Source organism: Uranotaenia lowii, chromosome 2 (genome assembly GCF_029784155.1).
Source record: "Uranotaenia lowii strain MFRU-FL chromosome 2, ASM2978415v1, whole genome shotgun sequence".
Taxonomy (NCBI): Eukaryota; Metazoa; Arthropoda; class Insecta; order Diptera; family Culicidae; genus Uranotaenia; species Uranotaenia lowii.
In genome coordinates, this window is record NC_073692.1 from 69,397,108 (window position 1) to 69,416,781 (window position 19,674).

At 38.2% G+C, this 19,674-nt stretch overlaps 1 protein-coding gene across 1 annotated transcript; it reads right to left on the reverse strand.

The window, feature by feature from the left end:
- Positions 1 to 2,529: 2,529 nt before the first annotated feature.
- Positions 2,530 to 11,482, reverse strand: LOC129741532 (protein timeless-like). The gene is made up of 10 exons (XM_055733272.1): positions 11,453 to 11,482; positions 11,333 to 11,401; positions 10,904 to 11,124; positions 10,649 to 10,847; positions 10,149 to 10,586; positions 9,907 to 10,087; positions 3,613 to 3,813; positions 3,338 to 3,491; positions 3,055 to 3,117; positions 2,530 to 2,782 (listed from the first exon to the last, which is right to left on the reverse strand). The coding sequence occupies exons 1-10, from the start codon at positions 11,480 to 11,482 to the stop codon at positions 2,530 to 2,532; spliced, it is 1,809 nt and encodes a 602-aa protein (XP_055589247.1).
- Positions 11,483 to 19,674: the final 8,192 nt, after the last annotated feature.

Genomic DNA, 19,674 nt, shown 5'->3' on the forward strand with positions numbered 1-19,674 from the left:
CATAACTCAAGACATAACAAAAGGGTGATACGGTCAAAATTTGGTCAAGGGAAACGCGTGTAAATCGGTGAAATCGTTTATTTAAAAAATCAAATTAAATTTCTTTTTCAAGTTTAATTAGTATAAAATTCAGGAAAAATATTCAGTAAGGCTTCCAAATCCGCTTTTCCAAATCCGAATTGCCGGGCCTTACGCTTAACTCCTGCCATCAGATTTTGTACAGCCACCTTGTCCACCTTCTTCGCCGCAGAAAGCCAGTTCGCCTTGAACTGCTGCTCGTCCTTAGCAGTTTTTTTTGGTCTTCTTTAGGTTCCGCTTGACAATAGCCAAGTATTTCTCAATTGGGCGGAGCTCTGGCGTGTTGGGAGGGTTCTTGTCCTTGGGAACCACCTGCACTTTGTTGGCGGCGTACCACTCCATGGCCTTTTTACCGTAATGGCAAGATGCCAAATCCGGCCAAAACAGTAAGGAACAACCGTGTTTCTTCAGGAAAGGCAGCAAACGTTTATTCAAACACTCTTTCACGTCAATTTCTTGGTTGACAGTCCCGGAAGCTATGAAAATGCTGCTTTTCAAGCCACAGGTACAAATGGCTTGCAAAACCAGATATTTCTTCGCGAACTTTGACAGTTTCATGTGCTTGAAAATATCTGCTGCCTTTCCCCTTCCTTTTGCCGTATAAAACTCCTGTCCCGGAAGCTGCTTGTAGTCGGCTTTGACGTAGGTTTCGTCGTCCATTACCACGCAGTCAAACTTCGTCAGCATCGTCGTGTACAGTCTCCGGGATCGCGCTTTGGCCGTCGTATTTTGTTTATCATCGCAATTTGGAGTCACTACCTTCTTGTAAGTCGATAGTCCGGCTCGTTTTTTGGCTCGATGCACGGTTGTAGACGATACATCCAGCTAATTTGCGGCATCTCGGAGAGAGAGGTTAGGGTTTCGCATGAAACTACCGGCAACTCTCTTTGTCGTCTCAGTGGCTTCCGGTTTTCGATTTCCCCCCGATCCTAACTTCCTGGCTGTCGACAAATGTTCCCCAAACACTTTAATTACATTTGTAAAGGTTGATTTGGCAACTTTTAGCGATTTTGCCAGCTTTGCGTGCGAGTAGCTCGGATTTTCGCGATGCGCGAGCAAAATTTTGATACGCTGCTCTTCTTCCTTGGACGGCATTTTGACAACTGAAGAGTGAATTCCAAAATCAAAATAGGAGCAACATTCTACACACACACACCTTCAAAATGAGAGGTGTTCAGGTTTTTTAAATGCAAAATTGAAGGAAATACGTCAAGTTGATATTGACAAAATTTTGATCGTATCACCCTTTAACTAAGCAAATGGAACTCGCTTTACCATAAGATAGGATTGGGGTACGAAAAATGATTCAATAAATATATAGCAACCCTTCCTCCTTCCAGTGAAGTAAGAGGAAGAGAGGAGGAGGGCTCCCTTACAATTTTTTTTGCATAAATGGAAAACAAATCGAGCAAATGGAACCAAATTTGACATGGGAGGGTATTTGGGTACGAGAAATGTTTTGATGATCATTAGGACCCCTCCTTTCTTCCAATGAGGAAACGAGAAGTGTAGAGGGGGGACTTCCATACTATAATTTTATAACTAGAGAGTGAATGAACATATGAAAATAAATTTTTCATAAGAGGGTATGAAAGTACGAAAAATATTTCAATGAATCTTTGGTACCCATCCCTCTTTGCAGTGGAGAGATAGGAGGAGGCTTCCATGCCAACTTTGGTTCCATGGAATAGTTTTGGATTTATGTAAAAAACTGTAAAGCTGCCTTCTCACAGTTTTTTACATAGTTCCAAAATTATTCAATGGAACCAAATTTGCCATGGGAGCCTATTACTATCTCCCCACTGGAAACTGCGAAAGGTACCAAAGATTCATTGAATCATTTTTCGTACGGGGGAGTATTTAAGTCTGAGTGATAGTTTTATGATTAATCGAAACTCTTCCTTCTTTTATTGGTAAGATAGAAAGGGAGGAAGGGATTCCCATACAAGGACTGGGCTCCCATACAAATTTTGTATTGCAAAACTCGAAAATTATTCGAGCAAATGGAATCTAATTTGGCATGGAAGGGTCTTTGAATATGAAAAGGTAAAGTTGTTGGATCTGAATTATGTTGAAATTTGTTTTAAAATGATGCCTACAAAAAAATCTAAATTAAAACAATTTACAAGTTTCATTTATTTTTATAAGGTGTAGCAAAGCACATCGGGCAACTAGTGATAGATTTAATCCATCGTAAGCATTTTGACTAGTTTTTGATCAAAAATTATATGCAAAAATCAGATATTATGCACGTTAGCTTCTTCTGATCAGATGATTCCCGACAAATTGAATTCTTAAACAATCGCAGAGCAAAATTTTGCTTGACCGTTATTAATAACCATCTGTTTTTATTTCCTAGAACTACGCTTTGCATTCATAATTGATGGGACATTCTATTGAAGTTTTACTTCCTTCTCACAAATCGAATGTAAGGAAAAAGAAACATCTCCCTCACCTCATAACATCGTGCTCCTCCAGGGTGGGCCCATCGGAAAAGTCCAGCTTGTCGTCATCGGTTTCTTCCGTATCCGAGTCCTTAACGTCATCGATTTGCAGATCGTCGTTAGTGGCCTCTATGATGATGGACAAATCGTGAGACAGCTTGCCGTGGCTAGACGTCTGCAGGCTCGGGATACATCCCGGATGAAGCAAACTGGGCGCATCTCGCTTACCAGAAGATGTTCCTGGGGAATCGATCGATGTTCTGTCGGATGCAGTAGGAAATCAAATGAGTTTTTTTTATACATTCATATTTTTATTTATAACAGCATCATTAAAACCGTAAGAGGATTCGCAGAATTTATTTCTACAGTTAAAGAGAAATGAAGCAATGAGGAGAAATTTATTTTCGTCATAATGCCTCATTTCGAGTAAATTTAGCCTGGACGAGAATTTTTCCACAAGAAAAAAATAAATTTCCAAAAAAGGTGAGGCTTACTTTAAAGCTAGGCTAATTAGTAATTAAGCTGGGCAAACCTTTCTACGACTTTGTTGCTCATGACCAGCTGCAGCCAGTTGGTGGTGACTTCGGGTGTAAATCTGTTCGGGCGAAAGGAAACACAGAATATGTGTAAGCCAAGGGGAAAAGTTTTCTAAAATCAGCTTTAACAGCTTTGCTAGAACTCAAAAGCAACATCCTGTCGACACAGTTGTATCAAGTATGGACCGCCGTCCACCCACGCTCTCCAATTGAAGAAGCTAGACAAGGACGGGATACATACAACTTTTGGTTAACAGTACTGGATGAAAAATAAATAACCTGCAAACAGGATTTGACTTATTCGACCTTGCTATTGCGCCATAATTGTCGGGACGATGTTCCGGGACCAGTCGGCAGGGCTCGTCCTCCTTGCTGGCTTGCTTCTCCATCGACAGGGCCTTGTTAAGGTATTTTAAGTCGAATTTGATGATGGCTGGGCGAGAGGGAAAAAGTTGGGAAAATAATAGAACAACATTCTCGAACAAAGTTTTTTCTTTGAATTCTGGCTGGATGGCTTGATATAATTAGGGGGAATCAAATTAGTCGATACTTACACTTTTCCAGGGGACCTAATTTCTGAGCAATGTTGTACAGGATGTCGGCGGTCCAAAATTCTGGTATTCGAACGAACATTTTCTTGGCATCGGCTGGCAAATGGAATCCCAGCTTATGGAGCAACAGTATGAATGGTTGATATGAGAGTATGCTGAATTGTTCCTGGTTCCACGGTATGACTGGTATAGATTTCTTTTTCACTGAAACGAATAATTTAGGATTTTGATACAATTTTATCTAGTTAGGATTTGATAAAGAGAAGGATTCTTTTTCCGAAACTTTTATTTTTTGAGAAATTACACGCAGCTTTTATGAAGTTTTCTGAGTTGAGTCTTTATTACTTTTTGATAAAAATTACTTACTCACCGACAAATCAGAGAAACAAAACATTCCGGTGGTTGCATAAATGGTTTTTACTCAAATGTTGTTTTGAAAGGGTTTGAATGTACAATTTTAACATACTTTAATTACAATGTTTAAAACTGAATAAAAGTGTCTGCATTTTAAGTAATCAAAATTACATAATCCAAATCAAACATCGGTAAAAACATACGAACATTAATTTTTTCCTGAATACCACAACGAAACTTCTAATTTTCTACTTTTTTTCTACTCAATGATACCAAGGGTTTTAACATGATACATTTAAATTGTCAAATTAAAAAATGTTTTATGACTGTTAAAAACCAGCAAATTTGAACAATCTTTTCAGAAAAAACATAAAAATAAAAAAAAAACATTGCAAGGCCAACGACAACAATATCAAATTCGGTATACAATTAAAAAGTTAAGGTTTAAAGCTTAACTCTGCTCAGATTCATAATTCATATAAGATACAGAAGACATAATACTGAATTAACAATTAAAATGATAAAATGTAGGAAGAGGTTCTAGAATTTGTCGAGCCAATTATTTACTATAAAAAGTTCTTTTTGCCAATGAAATCTCTATCTCCTTGAATGGATACATTCAAGCCTCCTTACTTCGATGAAAACGAGATTCCTCGAAAAATCTGTTACCGGAGGTGAAAAGCCCGCGAAATGCTATCAGCAGAAGCAATTAGCATTCAAATCCATTCCGTTGAAAAACCATCACAACTCTCGTCTAGAAGTTTTTCTGTTGAAAGCTTAATGGATGCTTCAATTGGTTTTGCACAGCTTGGAGTTTAGTTTTGTGTGGGTGTAGTATGAGCGATTTCGCACATGTTAAAACTTTCACCCTTAATGTATTATTCATAACCAACTCATTGAATATAAACTACCAGTTTCCAAACAAATAGAATAACTAATCCAACGAATAATTTCGTCTCAGGCTAGGACAAGTTCAATTGAATATTATATGTTGACAGGGTTGCCAACATATATTTTCAAAAATCAGGGAACTGGTGAAATAAAAATCAGGCAAAATCAGGCTACATAAGTAACGGAAATTCCTCTAAAAGTGATGACCTTTTTTTTTTTTTTGGTCATCACCCTACATTTTTAGTGTGTTGTGGGCCTACTTGGTTGCATAATTCTACTGAATCAAAGCCGAAAGATTCCTTTTCATTCCCTTTTTAAGATATGAATTAATGGGAATCTTTCGATTGGTTTCATTCAGCCACATTTTCGCTTTTTAACTTCAGCAATGGTACCTAATTTAGTTCCTTACTATCCATTTTTCATCACATTCGCAAAAATCAGGCAAAATCAGGCATTTTTTGAAAAATCAGGGAAATTCAATGGCTTTTCAGGTTGTCAGGCAGAGCCTCGAAAAATCAGGCAATCCCTGAAAAATCAGGCATATTGGCATCTCTGTATGTTGATTTAAACCCGGCTCTTCGACGGGGGGAGAAGGGGTGGAGGGGGTTATTCATCTTTATGTTTCTCTTCTTCCAAACATAGGATTTTTTTCCTCAAAATGCTGTTAGATTTAACTGTCAATCATTATTTAGATCGAATAACACAAAGACAAAGGATTTCGTAGGCTACCAAATTGATGTTTGTTCTAAAATTTGGTTTCTCATGATTATAAGCTTCTCTTAGCTGTAGTTTTCGACAACTGCTTGACAAAGAGGTTTCATAAGTATGCATTTCTAGATTGAAAATTAAAAATCGACCAGGGTTCAACACGCACAAGTGCGCCGAATGAGAAAGAGAAAAGTTTACGCAACTCTATTGTTCTCCGTTCACGGGCACATTTGATTGCTCAAAGTTCTCAAGAGAAATTTGCGGCCGAAACACAGTTTGGAAAATAGTGAGAGGTGCGAATTTGCGCACCTATTCGAGAGCGCGAGCGGTTCTCGAATTGCGTTTGCGTTTCTCTAGCCGCGTGCGTGTGTGGAACACCGAGCGTCTACCGAGATGACCAAGCGGCTCTCTTTAATACACGGAGTGTTGGCCGTTTTATTCGTGTTTGAGGCCGATGGAGAAATACGTGCGAATAATTTAACACGTTGGTCGCCATGGGACCCATATTCTTGTGACGGGTGTATTTCCTGGGAGGCCCCGTCACATCAAAACCGTGTGATGCTCTCTAACTCAAGTTAGAAGCTCATATTAGCCTATTTTAGCCACACGTTGCAAGGCTTGGATTTTCCTTCTTTATTTTCTCGCTCCAAGAGTAAAACTACCAAAATAAGCGTGGGGATGAACGTGTTAATCAATAGAAGCGGCTTGGGGGAGGGTTATTATAATCAATGTAAGAAGTTTTAAAATACTTAAAAGTAATAGTTACCACCGCTAATAACTATGAAATTTTTACCATGAAATAGTAAAATTTTGCGAAAAATATCAAATCAAAGGGGAATGTTAAAACGAATGTTGGAATATTCTAGCAACTAGTAAAAGTTACCAGTACTAGTAACTATGGAAAATTTACCATGAATTATTAAAATTTCTTATAGTGACTAGTGCTGGTAACTATTACTAATAGGTAACGTTAACCTCCTACATTAATTCTTATAAAACTTCCATCAAGCCCATTGCGCGCTACCATATGTCTCAACTATCCTGCTGATACAATTAGAGCATCAGTACCGGTAAGTGTTATCCAAGGTGTTAACCCGGTACACATTATAGGTCTTATTTCAGCTTTAGCGGCTCATTTGCGCACCGGTAAGTGCTAAACTTGTTTCCATTTTTGCCACTGGTGACACACCGATAGGCGTTGTTGTTGTTTGTTGCTATTTTCTTTTGTAAATTTTCCCTCGACGCTTTAGGACCGGTCAAATCAGGAGCTGATCGGTATTCAAATTTGGCTCCTGGCTCGCTTTTTTAACACCCAGGAGCAAGATAACACCTGGTTTGAAACGTTGCGGTGCGCCGCAACATATATACACAGATTTCTCAATTGATTCACGGCAAACACGAAACACCAGGCCCACACTCGAGCCCGTGCGCGCCGCCCGGTGACAAAAAGAGAGCCGCCTCGGACCGTTCGGAGAGCCGCTGCGCGCTGTTTTGTGAGCTGCTGCATGCTGTTCTGTGAGCGAAAAAAGAGGCCTCGCACGCTGCTCGGTTAGGACGCGCGAGAACTAGCCGTGCCTGTCTGACTCGGTCGCTCGCCAGATTTCGGATAGCGCATCTTGTCGACGAGAACGATTGGGAAAGATTGAGCGAGCGTGTTTTTGTTTTGAGCGAGAGTGCGCCAACGGCCAGAACGCAAACGACGAAGTTTTTCGCTCAAGATAAACGAGTGCGTTTTGTTGAACCGTGGTGATGACGAAGATGCGTCCAAAACTCTCCGTAGTGAACAATATACGAAACCGACGCCCGCCTCGGTTAAACATCGCACGACTGAAGCAACTTGAGGTCGTAGCAGACCTTTTTAATTTATGTATAAATGCGAACAAGAGATTACCGGTTACCCTCGCACGAGTGTGAGAATAAGTTTTTTCAATGTTTCGATTGCTACGTCACAAATGTTTATGAGCTTCACGATGTTGACATGTTATTTCAAAAATCACAATAAAAGCACCTTTTTGTTTACGCTGTTTCTTCTTGACGCGCAGCACCAGGACGCTATTTGTTCAAAATAATAAACAAATTTATTTGGTTCTCAAAGATTCCTCCTAATAAGTTCCATGGCTACATTTGGACGCTTAACACCTGACGCCGTAATGGCGTAGCGTCACGTCACAGTCGTTTATAAATAACGCCGCCGCCCGTGGCGTAGAGGATAGCCTTCAAGTCTTCTAAGCCAGGGGGTATGAGATCGAATCCCGGTCACGGCATACATAGTACACTTTCGGTGGGTAGGTGGTTTTAGCATTTGTAAGATGCTAGCCATCATATCCTCGAAAGATGTACGCTTAGAATTAAGAAAAAGGAATCTCTTCGAGGAAACATCATGTTTCATTGAGATCCTGTATGTGTTTGTGTTCGTTTTAAAAAAAAAAAAAATAAAAAATAAATAAAAAAACTGTATGTATACAACGAACTGATACTGAAGTTTTTGATTGTCCCCAGTCCCCACCTAAAGATAAATACAATGGTAGCAGACTACGCACAATCGCTCGAAGCGGCGCTTTCGGCAGAGGGCGAGCTTGGCGAAGCCTACACCGGTTGATGGTCCGGATCTGGGATACAGAACAGCTACTGGAGGAGTGGAAGAAAGGGATAATATGTCCCATCTACAAGAAATTGGACTGTGAGAAGTACCGAGCGATCACTGCTGAATGGCGCCTACGAAGTGTTGTGCCGAATCCTACTCCGCCGCCTTACGCAACAAACAAACAGATTCGTGGGAAGTCATCAGGCCGGCTTCATGGACGCTCTACGACGTATCAGATCTCCAAACTCCGTCAAATCCTCCAAAAATGCGGTGAACAATAAGTACCCACGTACTTCAAAGACGCATACTACACGATCAAGGCGATGATGGATGAAACGCAGTGCTGTGTGCGGGTTTTTGTGAATTCTTTATTTATTTATTCTTTATCTAGAAGGTGTTATTCGACGAGCGGTGGGTGAAATGCAGGGCACGATTTTCAACAGATCCAGACAACTGTGCTTTGCCGACGACAATCATCTACGGCGATGGAGGAGATCTACCGCAAACTGCGGATCCGAGACCGATCGAACCCGCTTGTCCAGTAATAACAAGGTCACGATTGACGGCTGGAGATGGTCGAAGACTTTGTCTATCTCCACACCAGCCGTGAGATCCGGAGGCGAATGATCAGCGGAAGTCGTGCCTACTATGAACTCCACAAGCAACTGCGGTCGAGAAGACTTAACCCTCGCACGAAGTGAAACCTGTACATGACGCTCATTAGACCGGTTGTCATTTACGGGCACGCGACGTAAATATTGCTTGAGGAGAACCTGCGTACACTCGGAGTATTCGAACGACGAGCGTTAAAAACTATCTTTGACAGCGTGCAGGAGAACGGAGTGTGGAGACGAAGGATAAACCACGAGCTCGCGCGACTCTATGGTAAACCCAGATACGCGCTGGGCAGGACATGTTGCGAGAATGTCGGACGAAAACAGGTGTTCGCTACAAATCCAGTAGGAACGATACGAGCAAGGGCACAAAGAGCGAGGTGGTTAGACCAAGTGGAGCGTGATCTGGCGAATGTGGGATGCCAGAGAAATAGGAGAACGTTTGCCATGGACCGAGTGAGTTTTAGGAATTACGTATGTGCATCAAGCTATGGCGTGAGACGGCAAATTGTGTAAAAATAAAATAAAATATTTATACATTTTTAAATATTGAACCATTTTGCGCAAAAATAAGTCAAAATAATGAATGGATTTGTTTTTGTGCCGATTTTAGTAAACCGTCAAAGGCTTTGGACGAAAAAACAATGTATTGTATGATAGGTATGTTAAATGAAAAAAAAATTTATGTTATTGCGGATACTAGATGAATCATAATTTGATCCTCTATTCGCACTATTTGCGCTGACATGAATCTACTGATTTCATGGAAATTTATACAAGTTCTTCAACCATACACATAGATACGGAGTAAAAACTTAAATATTCCATGCTAACACAATCAGCTATTATGCCCTATTGACTTATTATAACACATATTCTTCTTCAAAAATGTCTTCGTTTTACCAAATTAAAACAACATGGTACAATTAATCTTCTGGTCGATGCGATTTGATCAAGGTTAAATCTCGGTCAGACATTAAATTATCCTAGTGTTTCAAACTGAACTTAAACAACATTCAACAAACAGAATGCAAAATCTCTCCGTGAGGTAACTACTCTTGCCTAAAACATGCAAACGAAAACATTTCCGACGAGACAACACATCTTGAGAAAGTATCAGAGGGGTCTAAATAACCTAGTACTTACAAATGCAGTGGTACGATACCGGTTCCATGATGACTACGCTGCACTGCCCGCTGATGTTGGCAGTCACGTACAGATTACCGCTAAGTAGATTCAGCTTCACGAAGCAACAGTCCAACAAACTTTTCTGCAGCCACACAATCAACTTTCCTTTGTTCTCCTTCAACAATCGTTCCCGCAAGACCTACACAATATCACCGTTGATGTTTTTCGGTGTTCAGAAACACATTACAAAACTAACGCACCTGAATGTCGTCGACCGCCTTCGACATCGGAGAGCCTTCGTCCTCCCGTTTGCCCGAATTGCCGGAGGCCACCGAAAAGGCCGGCGTCTGGACGTTCCGCTCGTAGTCCGGGTTTTCCACCTTCATCAGCTCATCGTACTCCTGCAGCTTGATGATGTCCTGTTCCCGCAGCTGCTCGATTATCGACACACGAGTTATCTTCTTGTTTCCGTTCTCCTGGAAGAGCTTAAGAATGTCCGCCGCCAAACACTTGCTCTGCTTGCACTGGACATAGTACCAGTGCAGCGAATCCTTCTCTTCCTGAGTCCAAGTCTCCAGAAGATTGGCCGTCAGCAGCTGGGTACTTATCTCCGGCAAATCGTCTGGCAACGTGAGCTGTGTTGGCTGGGGTGTACTGATGAACTTGTGAATGACGTATTCAATCAGGTCGGACCAGTCCTGGAATGCAAACGTAAATTGAACAAAATTCCCAACAATAACAGAAAACGATGAAAACTCACATCACATAGTTCATATTCCGTTTCCCAGATTTGTGAATACGTTTTCAAAATAATAGGTTGAAACAGTACATTGATCTGACCCAGATCACCCCCGATGTGGTGCATCATGGTAAAAATACAATCATTCACAAACGCTCCATTTTCTCGGAAATTTTCCAACAAAAGACCATACTGATGCATAATTTCCGCATTCGCAAACCTATAAATTACGAAAATATTTCAAAACAAGTAGCAAACCATTTAAAAACAACTCACTGTTTGATGTGATTCAGCATGTCTCCGGAACTGGATCCGGGAATTTCCTCAACCCCATCAAGTAACAGCAGCAACATGTGATTCGTCACAATCAGATCCTGTAAGTACTGACGACTCTGGAGGGAGGGATTGTAACAGCGAAGCAGCAAGACAAACAAACATTTCAGGTCCTCCGTACTGCTAATCTGGAGCTGCAGCAGTACCAGTTTATCCTTGTCCTCCTACACGTGCACGTGGGAGGTATCGACAGATTGCATGGCATTAAAAAAAAAAGACGTTCAGGTTTAATATCGGAAAGCGTGCAGTTTCAAAAGCTCGTAGGTAATTAAAAGAGGAAAGGGAAATTTACTTTAGCGATTCAATTGAAACGTTCGTCAATTTGTCCTTTTTGAAACATTTTACACCCATGAAGAGATAGAAATAACTGACCTTTGTTAGATGTGCACTTTTCTTGTACGTGTCCAGTGCCTGGAGGAGCTCCCGGATCGCCGTGACCACCTGTCAATATCAAGTACGTACTTAATTAAATTGTGTGAACCATAAACTTACAGATAGATAAATAACATCGAAATATGTCATGCTGTTAAAAGAAATCTGTTTATGCTCATCGAAGCTGGATGTTGGAGCAAACTGGAGTCAATATCTAGGACTCGACATTACGTTATTTAACCCTCATGCGTCCCGGAATTTTTTACCCGCTGAAGTCTCTGGAGTGTCAATTCGACACTCCTAGGTAAAACCAATATATCTCTCTTGTTTCCCAACCGATTTTCACAAAATTTATATTTTTGGAAACCACGTAATGTAGCTCGAATATGTTATCATTTATTTCACCTTCAACACCTTTCCGTTATTCGAAGTATAAAAGAAAATCCGAAAAAAAATGCTTCGGAAAAAAGACTGTAGATCAGCTAAGGAATGCTCACAAAAAGTTTTCTTAGTGTCTAAGAAAGTTTAAGCTAGAAGCTATACGTTGCACATAAGGATTTTATTTTAATTTTTTAAGATCATGTAAAAAAGTGGTGTAAAATGCAATGAACCGTCAAAATTGTTTAAGTCATACCAGATAAAAAATAGGATTGTAAAGTTTGCGTAGTTTGGCATCTTTATATTTTCAAAATACGAAACACAGCATTTTTGACGAATTTTCAAAGGTGGCTGTTTTTGGAACCTTTTGTCAATTTGCAATTTCTCAGATTTTCTGGAACTTAAATTCAACTTTGGGCTGAATTTTGAGTATATAAACGCGAGATTTCCGTAATAAATTTATATTCACCAGAAAGGTGATTTTTCCGATTCTAGTGGTGTAATTACATTAGCCCTGCAATACTTTTAAAAAATATGATAAATATAACACTAGAAGTAGTTCTGTTTTCGTATTTCGAAAATATGCGAAACTTTTCAGTGCTCTTTTCAAAATTTATCTGGTGTGATTTAACCAATTTTGGCGGTTCATTGATTTAAAAGTACGGTTTTAAACCACTTTTTTACATTCTTGTGGTCATGATTTAAAAAAAAAAAATAAAAAAACATACCCTTATGTGCAACGTATAGCACCTAACTTCAGCTTTCTGCGACACTAAGTGAATTTTTTTTTAGCATTCCGTAGCTGATCTACAGTCTTTTTCCGAAGCATGTGTTTTTGATTTTTTTTAGACTTTGAATAACGTAAAACTGAAGTTTTGTATGTGATAAATGTCTGAAAAACATATTTGAGTTACATTTCGAGATTTCCAAAAATATAAATTTTGTGAAAATCGATTAAGAAACAAGAGAGATATAGTGGTTTCAAGCGAGCAGTGTCATTAAATATAATGATTCAAATTTAAAGATTTCAAGAATTCATCGAGGATTTTTTATTTGGATGCACCCGAAAAAAGTTACAAGCCGCCAATCTTCCAATAGTGTCAATATGTCATATTCACACTCAAGAGCGGATAAGGGTTATTGCTGATCCACTCTTTTTTTTCTATTTCTGCGATAGCTGATTTGAGCTCCCGTAGGGTACCACTGTAAAAAAAATTACAGTATTCAAGAAAAAAATGAGCATTGTTCTACATAAGGATTATTTATCGACTGAAATTAAATAGGATGAACAAGCGGAAAACATTTAAAGATGATTTAATAAAAAGTTGTCAAACAAACATGTATACCAAATATTATTATCGGATTATCTATTGTTTATAAAACAAAAAATTGTGTTTGCCTTGAGCTTGGTCAATCAGCGGTCGAAATCACGGAAAAATCTATATATATAAAAATGAATGTTTGTCTGTCTGTCTGTTCCCTATAGACTTGGAAACTACTGAACCGATCATCGTCAAAATTGGCATCTGAGGGTTTTTGAGGCCGGAGATGGTTTCTGTAATAGTCAAAACCCCATCCGACTTAAGGGAGGAAGGGCTTCCATACAAAATTTGTAGTTTTTCAAAGCAAATCAAAGTCATGACATCCATTTTCTCGAGATTTTTTTTCCTTTGGGTGGTTTGTTTTTCGTCTCTATGGTCGAGGCGTCGCGAGCCAACGTCGCAAAAGGATAGTAACCAAGGCATAGCATACTGATCAGTGAGAATATTTTGGCGCGTATTTCTCAACCAACCATATTTTCAATGCAAGGGGTGGCGATGTGAAGCCTTGATGTATTTTTTTTTCTACTTGATTCCTAGCTCATTTGTACAGCACATGGTTATGAATGACGCCTAGATGTGACCCAGATTGACTTTTTGAAGATCGAATAAAACATATTCATTTTGTTTTTGCCAATTTAGTTCGTGTAAATGTACGTAGCGTTTGTTGTATAAAAATTTAAATTTAGTTCTGATTCTAATGAAATAATGGTAGGACACTTTGGGGACAATTGAAAAAAAAATACAGAAAGTAAAGAATTTACATAGATACAATCTTTTAACCAATAAAAAAAACCCGATCCTACACATGAACTGATCAAGGAGCCTCTTCTTTAAATTAGATAAGATAGAACTGACGTGTGCAAAGTGAAAGGTATCAGTGAAATAAACTGATTTTTATTCAACAAAAGTGAAGGAATTCGTTTTCCGAAAGAATTTTCATTCAAGGAACACTGGAGCATGATCAAGAGCCTCTTCTTTAAATTAGATAAGATAGAACTGACGTGTGCATAAATGAAAGGTATCAGTGAAATAAACTGATTTTTATTGAACAAAAGTGAGGGAATTCGTTTTCCGAAAGGATTTTCATTTAAGGAACACTGGAGCATGTTCAAACGTTCAACCTTTCTCTGTTACAAAAAAATAAAAAAATATGTTTTCTTCTAGAAATTGTTACTTCGGCCTAAAAATACACAACTGAAACGAATTTAGAAATGAAATTGGGAGCTTTTTATTTTAAGTAATTCTTTAAAAAAAACATCGTACTTTTTGTTAACATACCAATTCCAATACGCACTTAACATGAAAAGTGTTTTTGTGTTACACGGCTGCATAAAAGAGACTTTTGATTCACTTCTTTTTTGAAAAGTGAGACATCAGAACTGATATTCAACTGGAAGCAAAAATTGTTTGAGAAATTTTGAGTAAACCCTTACAGTTTTAAAAACAATATTCCCTCCTGACAACTTACACGGTGGGGCAAGAGCAAACGACGAACTTTCAAGAAATTCATCCTATGATTCAATATATTGGAAAGACCAGAAAGAGTATTCCGAATGTTGAAACGGAAGCGGATATTTAAATTTCTTAAATGTCTTTAGTAATGAAGGCCATTTGCTTTGAACAGTATTCGTTAAAAGTGGAGTAACAAACACAAATTTATACTGCAGCAATACTGCAGATATAAATATCAATGAAACTTGACAAAACAAACAAACAGAAATACGTATCAAATCCATTTTAAAGCCATTTGCATTTAAACTTGCCCCAATATACGGGAGAAATGTTAACTTAGAAATTTGTTTTTTGGTTGAATTTCAAAGAGAAAATAAAAAACGCTGAGAATTTATTTCGTGTTGAACTGATATTTTTTTAAGTTTTTATATTTTTTGCTTTAATAAATTTATTAAAAATAAAAAGAAATTTGCACTGTATAAAATCGATAATTTTCATACCTTGACAAGAGCTGTTTGGGAAAACTTCAAGCCGTAATGTCTCATGTCCACAAGTTTGGCATAAGGCTAAACATTTTTTTAACATAATTTTGGCGCAAAAAGGATAGATATTCAAACAGCTGGGCGAGGATGGTGAAAAACGCTGTTTGAAATGGGCTATTTAAAATCCTTTTCATCGTTTTATTTAAAATTTCTATAGCTTATTTTTTCAACAACAAAAAATACACCATCTAAAGCTAATCAGGAGCTGTAAGTGATTATTATACAGGATATTAGGAATATAATTAAAAAACTGTGCCGATTCACGCTATTGATCGATTTTCAAAATTCTATCTCCATAAAGTACAATATGCAATAAATTCGAACGTGTGAATCTTTTTCTTTCAATTTGAAATTTATGTAAACTCGAGCCGGGTAAATCAGCCTACCTTCTTAAAGCAGTGTGGGACAAAATTGGAAAAGATGGGGGAGCTCCCATGTAAGTTTAAGATAAAGAGCTTTTCAAAGAAGGAGCCATATTTTATAAGAGTATTTGTTTGCGTACGGATATTTGGCATAACTCAAAAATAAATGTGAAAAATGTTTTTTATGGAAGTTCCTAACTTCCCACTTTGGGAAAAAATGATTGAAAATCCATAAATGTTGACATTATTTAAGTCATTATGAAGCTTTAAAAACAGAGTAAAAATTTCAGATCTTGAAAAACAAATTTAGAGATCAAGTTTCAGTATATAATGTATACCATCTTTGAATTGCAATTCGGAACTCCAGCTGCCGCTCTCATTTCAAAGTTGTTGGTTCTGAACTATGATGAGGTTTAATTAAAAAAAATGCTTACAAAAATCTAAATTTGAATAAATTTTTACAAATTACATTTATTTTTGGAAGGTGTAGCAAAGCACACCGGGTTAGCTAGTGAATAATAAAAAAAACTGTTTGCGATGGGGTCAATCAGCGGACAAATTCACGAAAAAAAAGAAAACGCTGTAGTTGTTTAAATAAGTTTAGAGTTCGACGACACGGTAGCGATCATTCATTGAATGTTGGATTTCGTGCTATGTTTTGCAGTCGGAGTTATCCGTATAAAGTTTAACTGAAAAGCGGTTAGCGTGTAGAAAACCGACAGATTTTATACTGATTTGACAGATCGCACAAGTTTTGCAATTATGAGTGCGCAGTCCAATTTTTTGCGATGCGAATGGTATTATTTCCTATAATAGACTATTCACCGTACACAACTCCTTTTTTTAACTTCTCATATACGATTTGTTACATTTTAACGACAACATAATTGAATTCGACCAGCATATGAAGTATCAAAGACGCATTTATCGCATCAAAAATCTTCGTCATGCCAAATTCGTTAATTCTCAGGCTATGGAAAAATGTGTTTTCAATAGTGTTCAATATTTTTTGTTTTGTCTGGGATTTTAACGCTCGTAATTAATTCAATCTCAATGAATACTAAGAATAATAATATTTCATTCCGATGACTTCATGTTTTGTCCTCTCTTGCAAAATAATGATTTGAAGATTGATTCAAGAATTTACTTCTTAACTTTTCAATGAAATTAGTGAGTAAGAGTGAATTTTTTAACTGTGTTTACTGCTCCGGCTAGCCTACCGCACGGAAGGCTACCGTCGCTCGATTAGAAATTTTCCCAGTAACCGCAATAAAATCTTTATGTATCCTGTTCTATAAGTCAGCCCATGCTTCCGAAAATCAATCATTTTCACTGAGCCATGCTTGACTACATTCAGAGCCAAACAATCGAAGCAGTCAAATTTTCCTTCTTCAACCAAATCATACAAACAATCATGCATGACAACGACGCTTCTGTATTTGAAACACTTTTGCGATACATGATGAGGTAAAAAAGGACGCAGACTATCAGCAACGAACGTCTCGATGCTGATTTCCTTCCCCTAACGACTTTCAACCTTTAGGATCATAATTGATATGTATCAGTTCTGAGCGATCTATGTAGGCTATCAGATGATTTTTTATTTTTCGTTTTGCCTAGAAGGACAAAATCATGACTAGGTAACCGCAATGAACTGTCCAGCATGTGCTACAGCTTTTTTGAACATGTGGTCCTGGTATTTATTCAGATTTTTCCTTTTGAAACATTAATGATCGTCTATCAATAACGAGCATTATCAACAATGATGCGAGGATAGACGTTCGGGAATGATTGAGGGAGCGACGTTCAAAATGTATCACCAAGTATGTCGATCACCGTCGATTAGCCACGTGACGAATAGCAACGGTAGACTCCGGTGGGGCATGGTATATCTTCTTGTATCAAGTTAGTGTTGATTTTCGACATATATTCAATGGGTACTTTTACCACGTGCGTATCACAGCACTCGGAGGTAGCATCATTCTAGCTAGAAACCATTCCTGAATGCTTTTCTTGAGCGATTTTCCGACCACTGAGTCAGCCTAACTTTACGTAACGTAACATCAGCGCAACAACAATAAAATACGCAATGTGAATCGCAGTGAAGCAAGTCAAATATCCATAGAGAAGTAAGGAAAACTTCAAAAGAAGTATTCAAACATCCTGTATAAGCTATCGGAGGGTTAATATGTTAATTTTGTAATCAAGTGTTATCCGGAAAAATGGGCCTCGAACCGTAAGGTAGTGTTACAAAAAGCGTAGTTCGCGTGAGTTGTCTAAATATTTACGTGTATTATTTTTTTCAATTCACCTTGTACTTGGAAGATAACTGAAGATCAAAAGTAAGAAAAAACATTATGGAAGGGGTTGACAACCTTTAGTGGTGACACCTACAATGATGGTTGGCATTTCTCTTCTGTTTAGCTTGTTCAATGCAAGAGAATGCAATTCTGTTTCTACTGTGCCCTCAATCTGTGCGGAGAGAGATAAATCACACTGCTAACAAGTGTGAAACTGTCTACACATAAGAGTGAACGAGAGCATTCACGTCTGCTGATGAAGAGAATTTCCTTCTCCGGAAAATTATAATGTGTGGAGGAGAAATCTGAGAGCTAACACAGATTTTTTGTAGGCGAGAAAGACGTGCTTGAGTTAATTTGAGGTCAAATGAGAGACACCAGTGCTCAGCGTGATGAGAGAGAAACTGTTTGTTGCACTGTTGCAAATTGAATAAGATTGCACAAACAAAGGCGGAATGCAGGAACTGTAAATGCCTTAACATATGCTTCTAAATATGTCAAAACAATTGTTATATCCATACGCACTGGTGTGTATGATTCAAAAATTGGGGCACTTTTGACTAGAATTCTCTTTCTCTTACCGAAATGTAAGAGCTCTTTACAGCCAGGGTTGCCAATATTTTTTTTTTTTTTTTCAAAAATCTGGAACTAGTGAAATTAAAATCAGGCTACGTCAAAGTAACGGAAATTTCGCTCAAAGTGATGATGCTTTTTTGGTAGTCACTCCATATTTTCACTTTTTCACTTCAGCAATGGTACCTAACAAGTTACTTCCCAAGCAACCAAAAGTCGCGTTTTTAATTTAAGGTTGAACTCCGAAGTTCACATTTGGCTGAAAAAATGTTTTAGGGAAGCTTCAGGCGACTCATGTCACTTAAAAGTTACTTTGGATCATGCTTCCGAAAATCAATCATTTTCACTGAGCCATGCTTGACTACATTCAGAGCCAAAAAATCAAAGCAGTCAAATTTTCCTTCTTCAACCAAATCATACAAACAATCATGCATGACAACGACGCTTCTGTATTTGAAACACTTTTGCGATACATGATGAGGTAAAAAAGGACGCAGACTATCAGCAACGAACGTCTCGATGCTGATTTCCTTCCCCTAACGACTTTCAACCTTTAGGATCATAACTGATATGTATTAGTTCTGAGCGATCTATGTAGGCTATCAGATGATTTTTTATTTTTCGTTTTGCCTAGAAGGACAAAATCATGACTAGATAACCGCAATGAACTGTCCAGCATGTGCTACAGCTTTTTTGAACATGTGGTCCTGGTATTTATACAGATTTTTCCTTTTGAAACATTAATGATCGTCTATCAATAACGAGCATTATCAACAAAGATGCGAGGATAGACGTTCGGGAATGATTGAGGGAGCGACGTTCAAAATGTATCACCAAGTATGTCGATCACCGTCGATTAGCCACGTGACGAATAGCAACGGTAGCCTCCGGTGGGGCATGGTATATCTTCTTGTATCAAGTTAGTGTTGATTTTCGACATATATTCAATGGGTACTTTTACCACGTGCGTATCACAGCACTCGGAGGTAGCATCATTCTAGCTAGAAACCATTCCTGATTGCTTTTCTTGAGCGATTTTCCGAACACTGCTTAGGATCTTCCATCGCCTTTTGAAAGGTTAAAATATAGATAACGGAACTTCCAAGCGCTATTAATGCAACTTCTTTCAAAAAAGTCTAAAACGTTTGCTAAACTCATTCTAACGCACCGTTCAAGATACTTCTAGGTGTTTTGAAGAAACCCTACCTGGGAATTCGAAGCGACATGTCTAAAATGTCTGTCATTTTTTGTCATGGTATTTGTTTTGTTTACAATGGAATTCAACGAAAAAAAAATCGTCGAAGGTTGAAATATGTAACATTTTTTGAATTTTTCTTATCAATGTTTAGATATTCGAATAAATTTTTAATGATGAGAATTTTTGTTATTATTTATTAGGTGTACTGAAAGTCC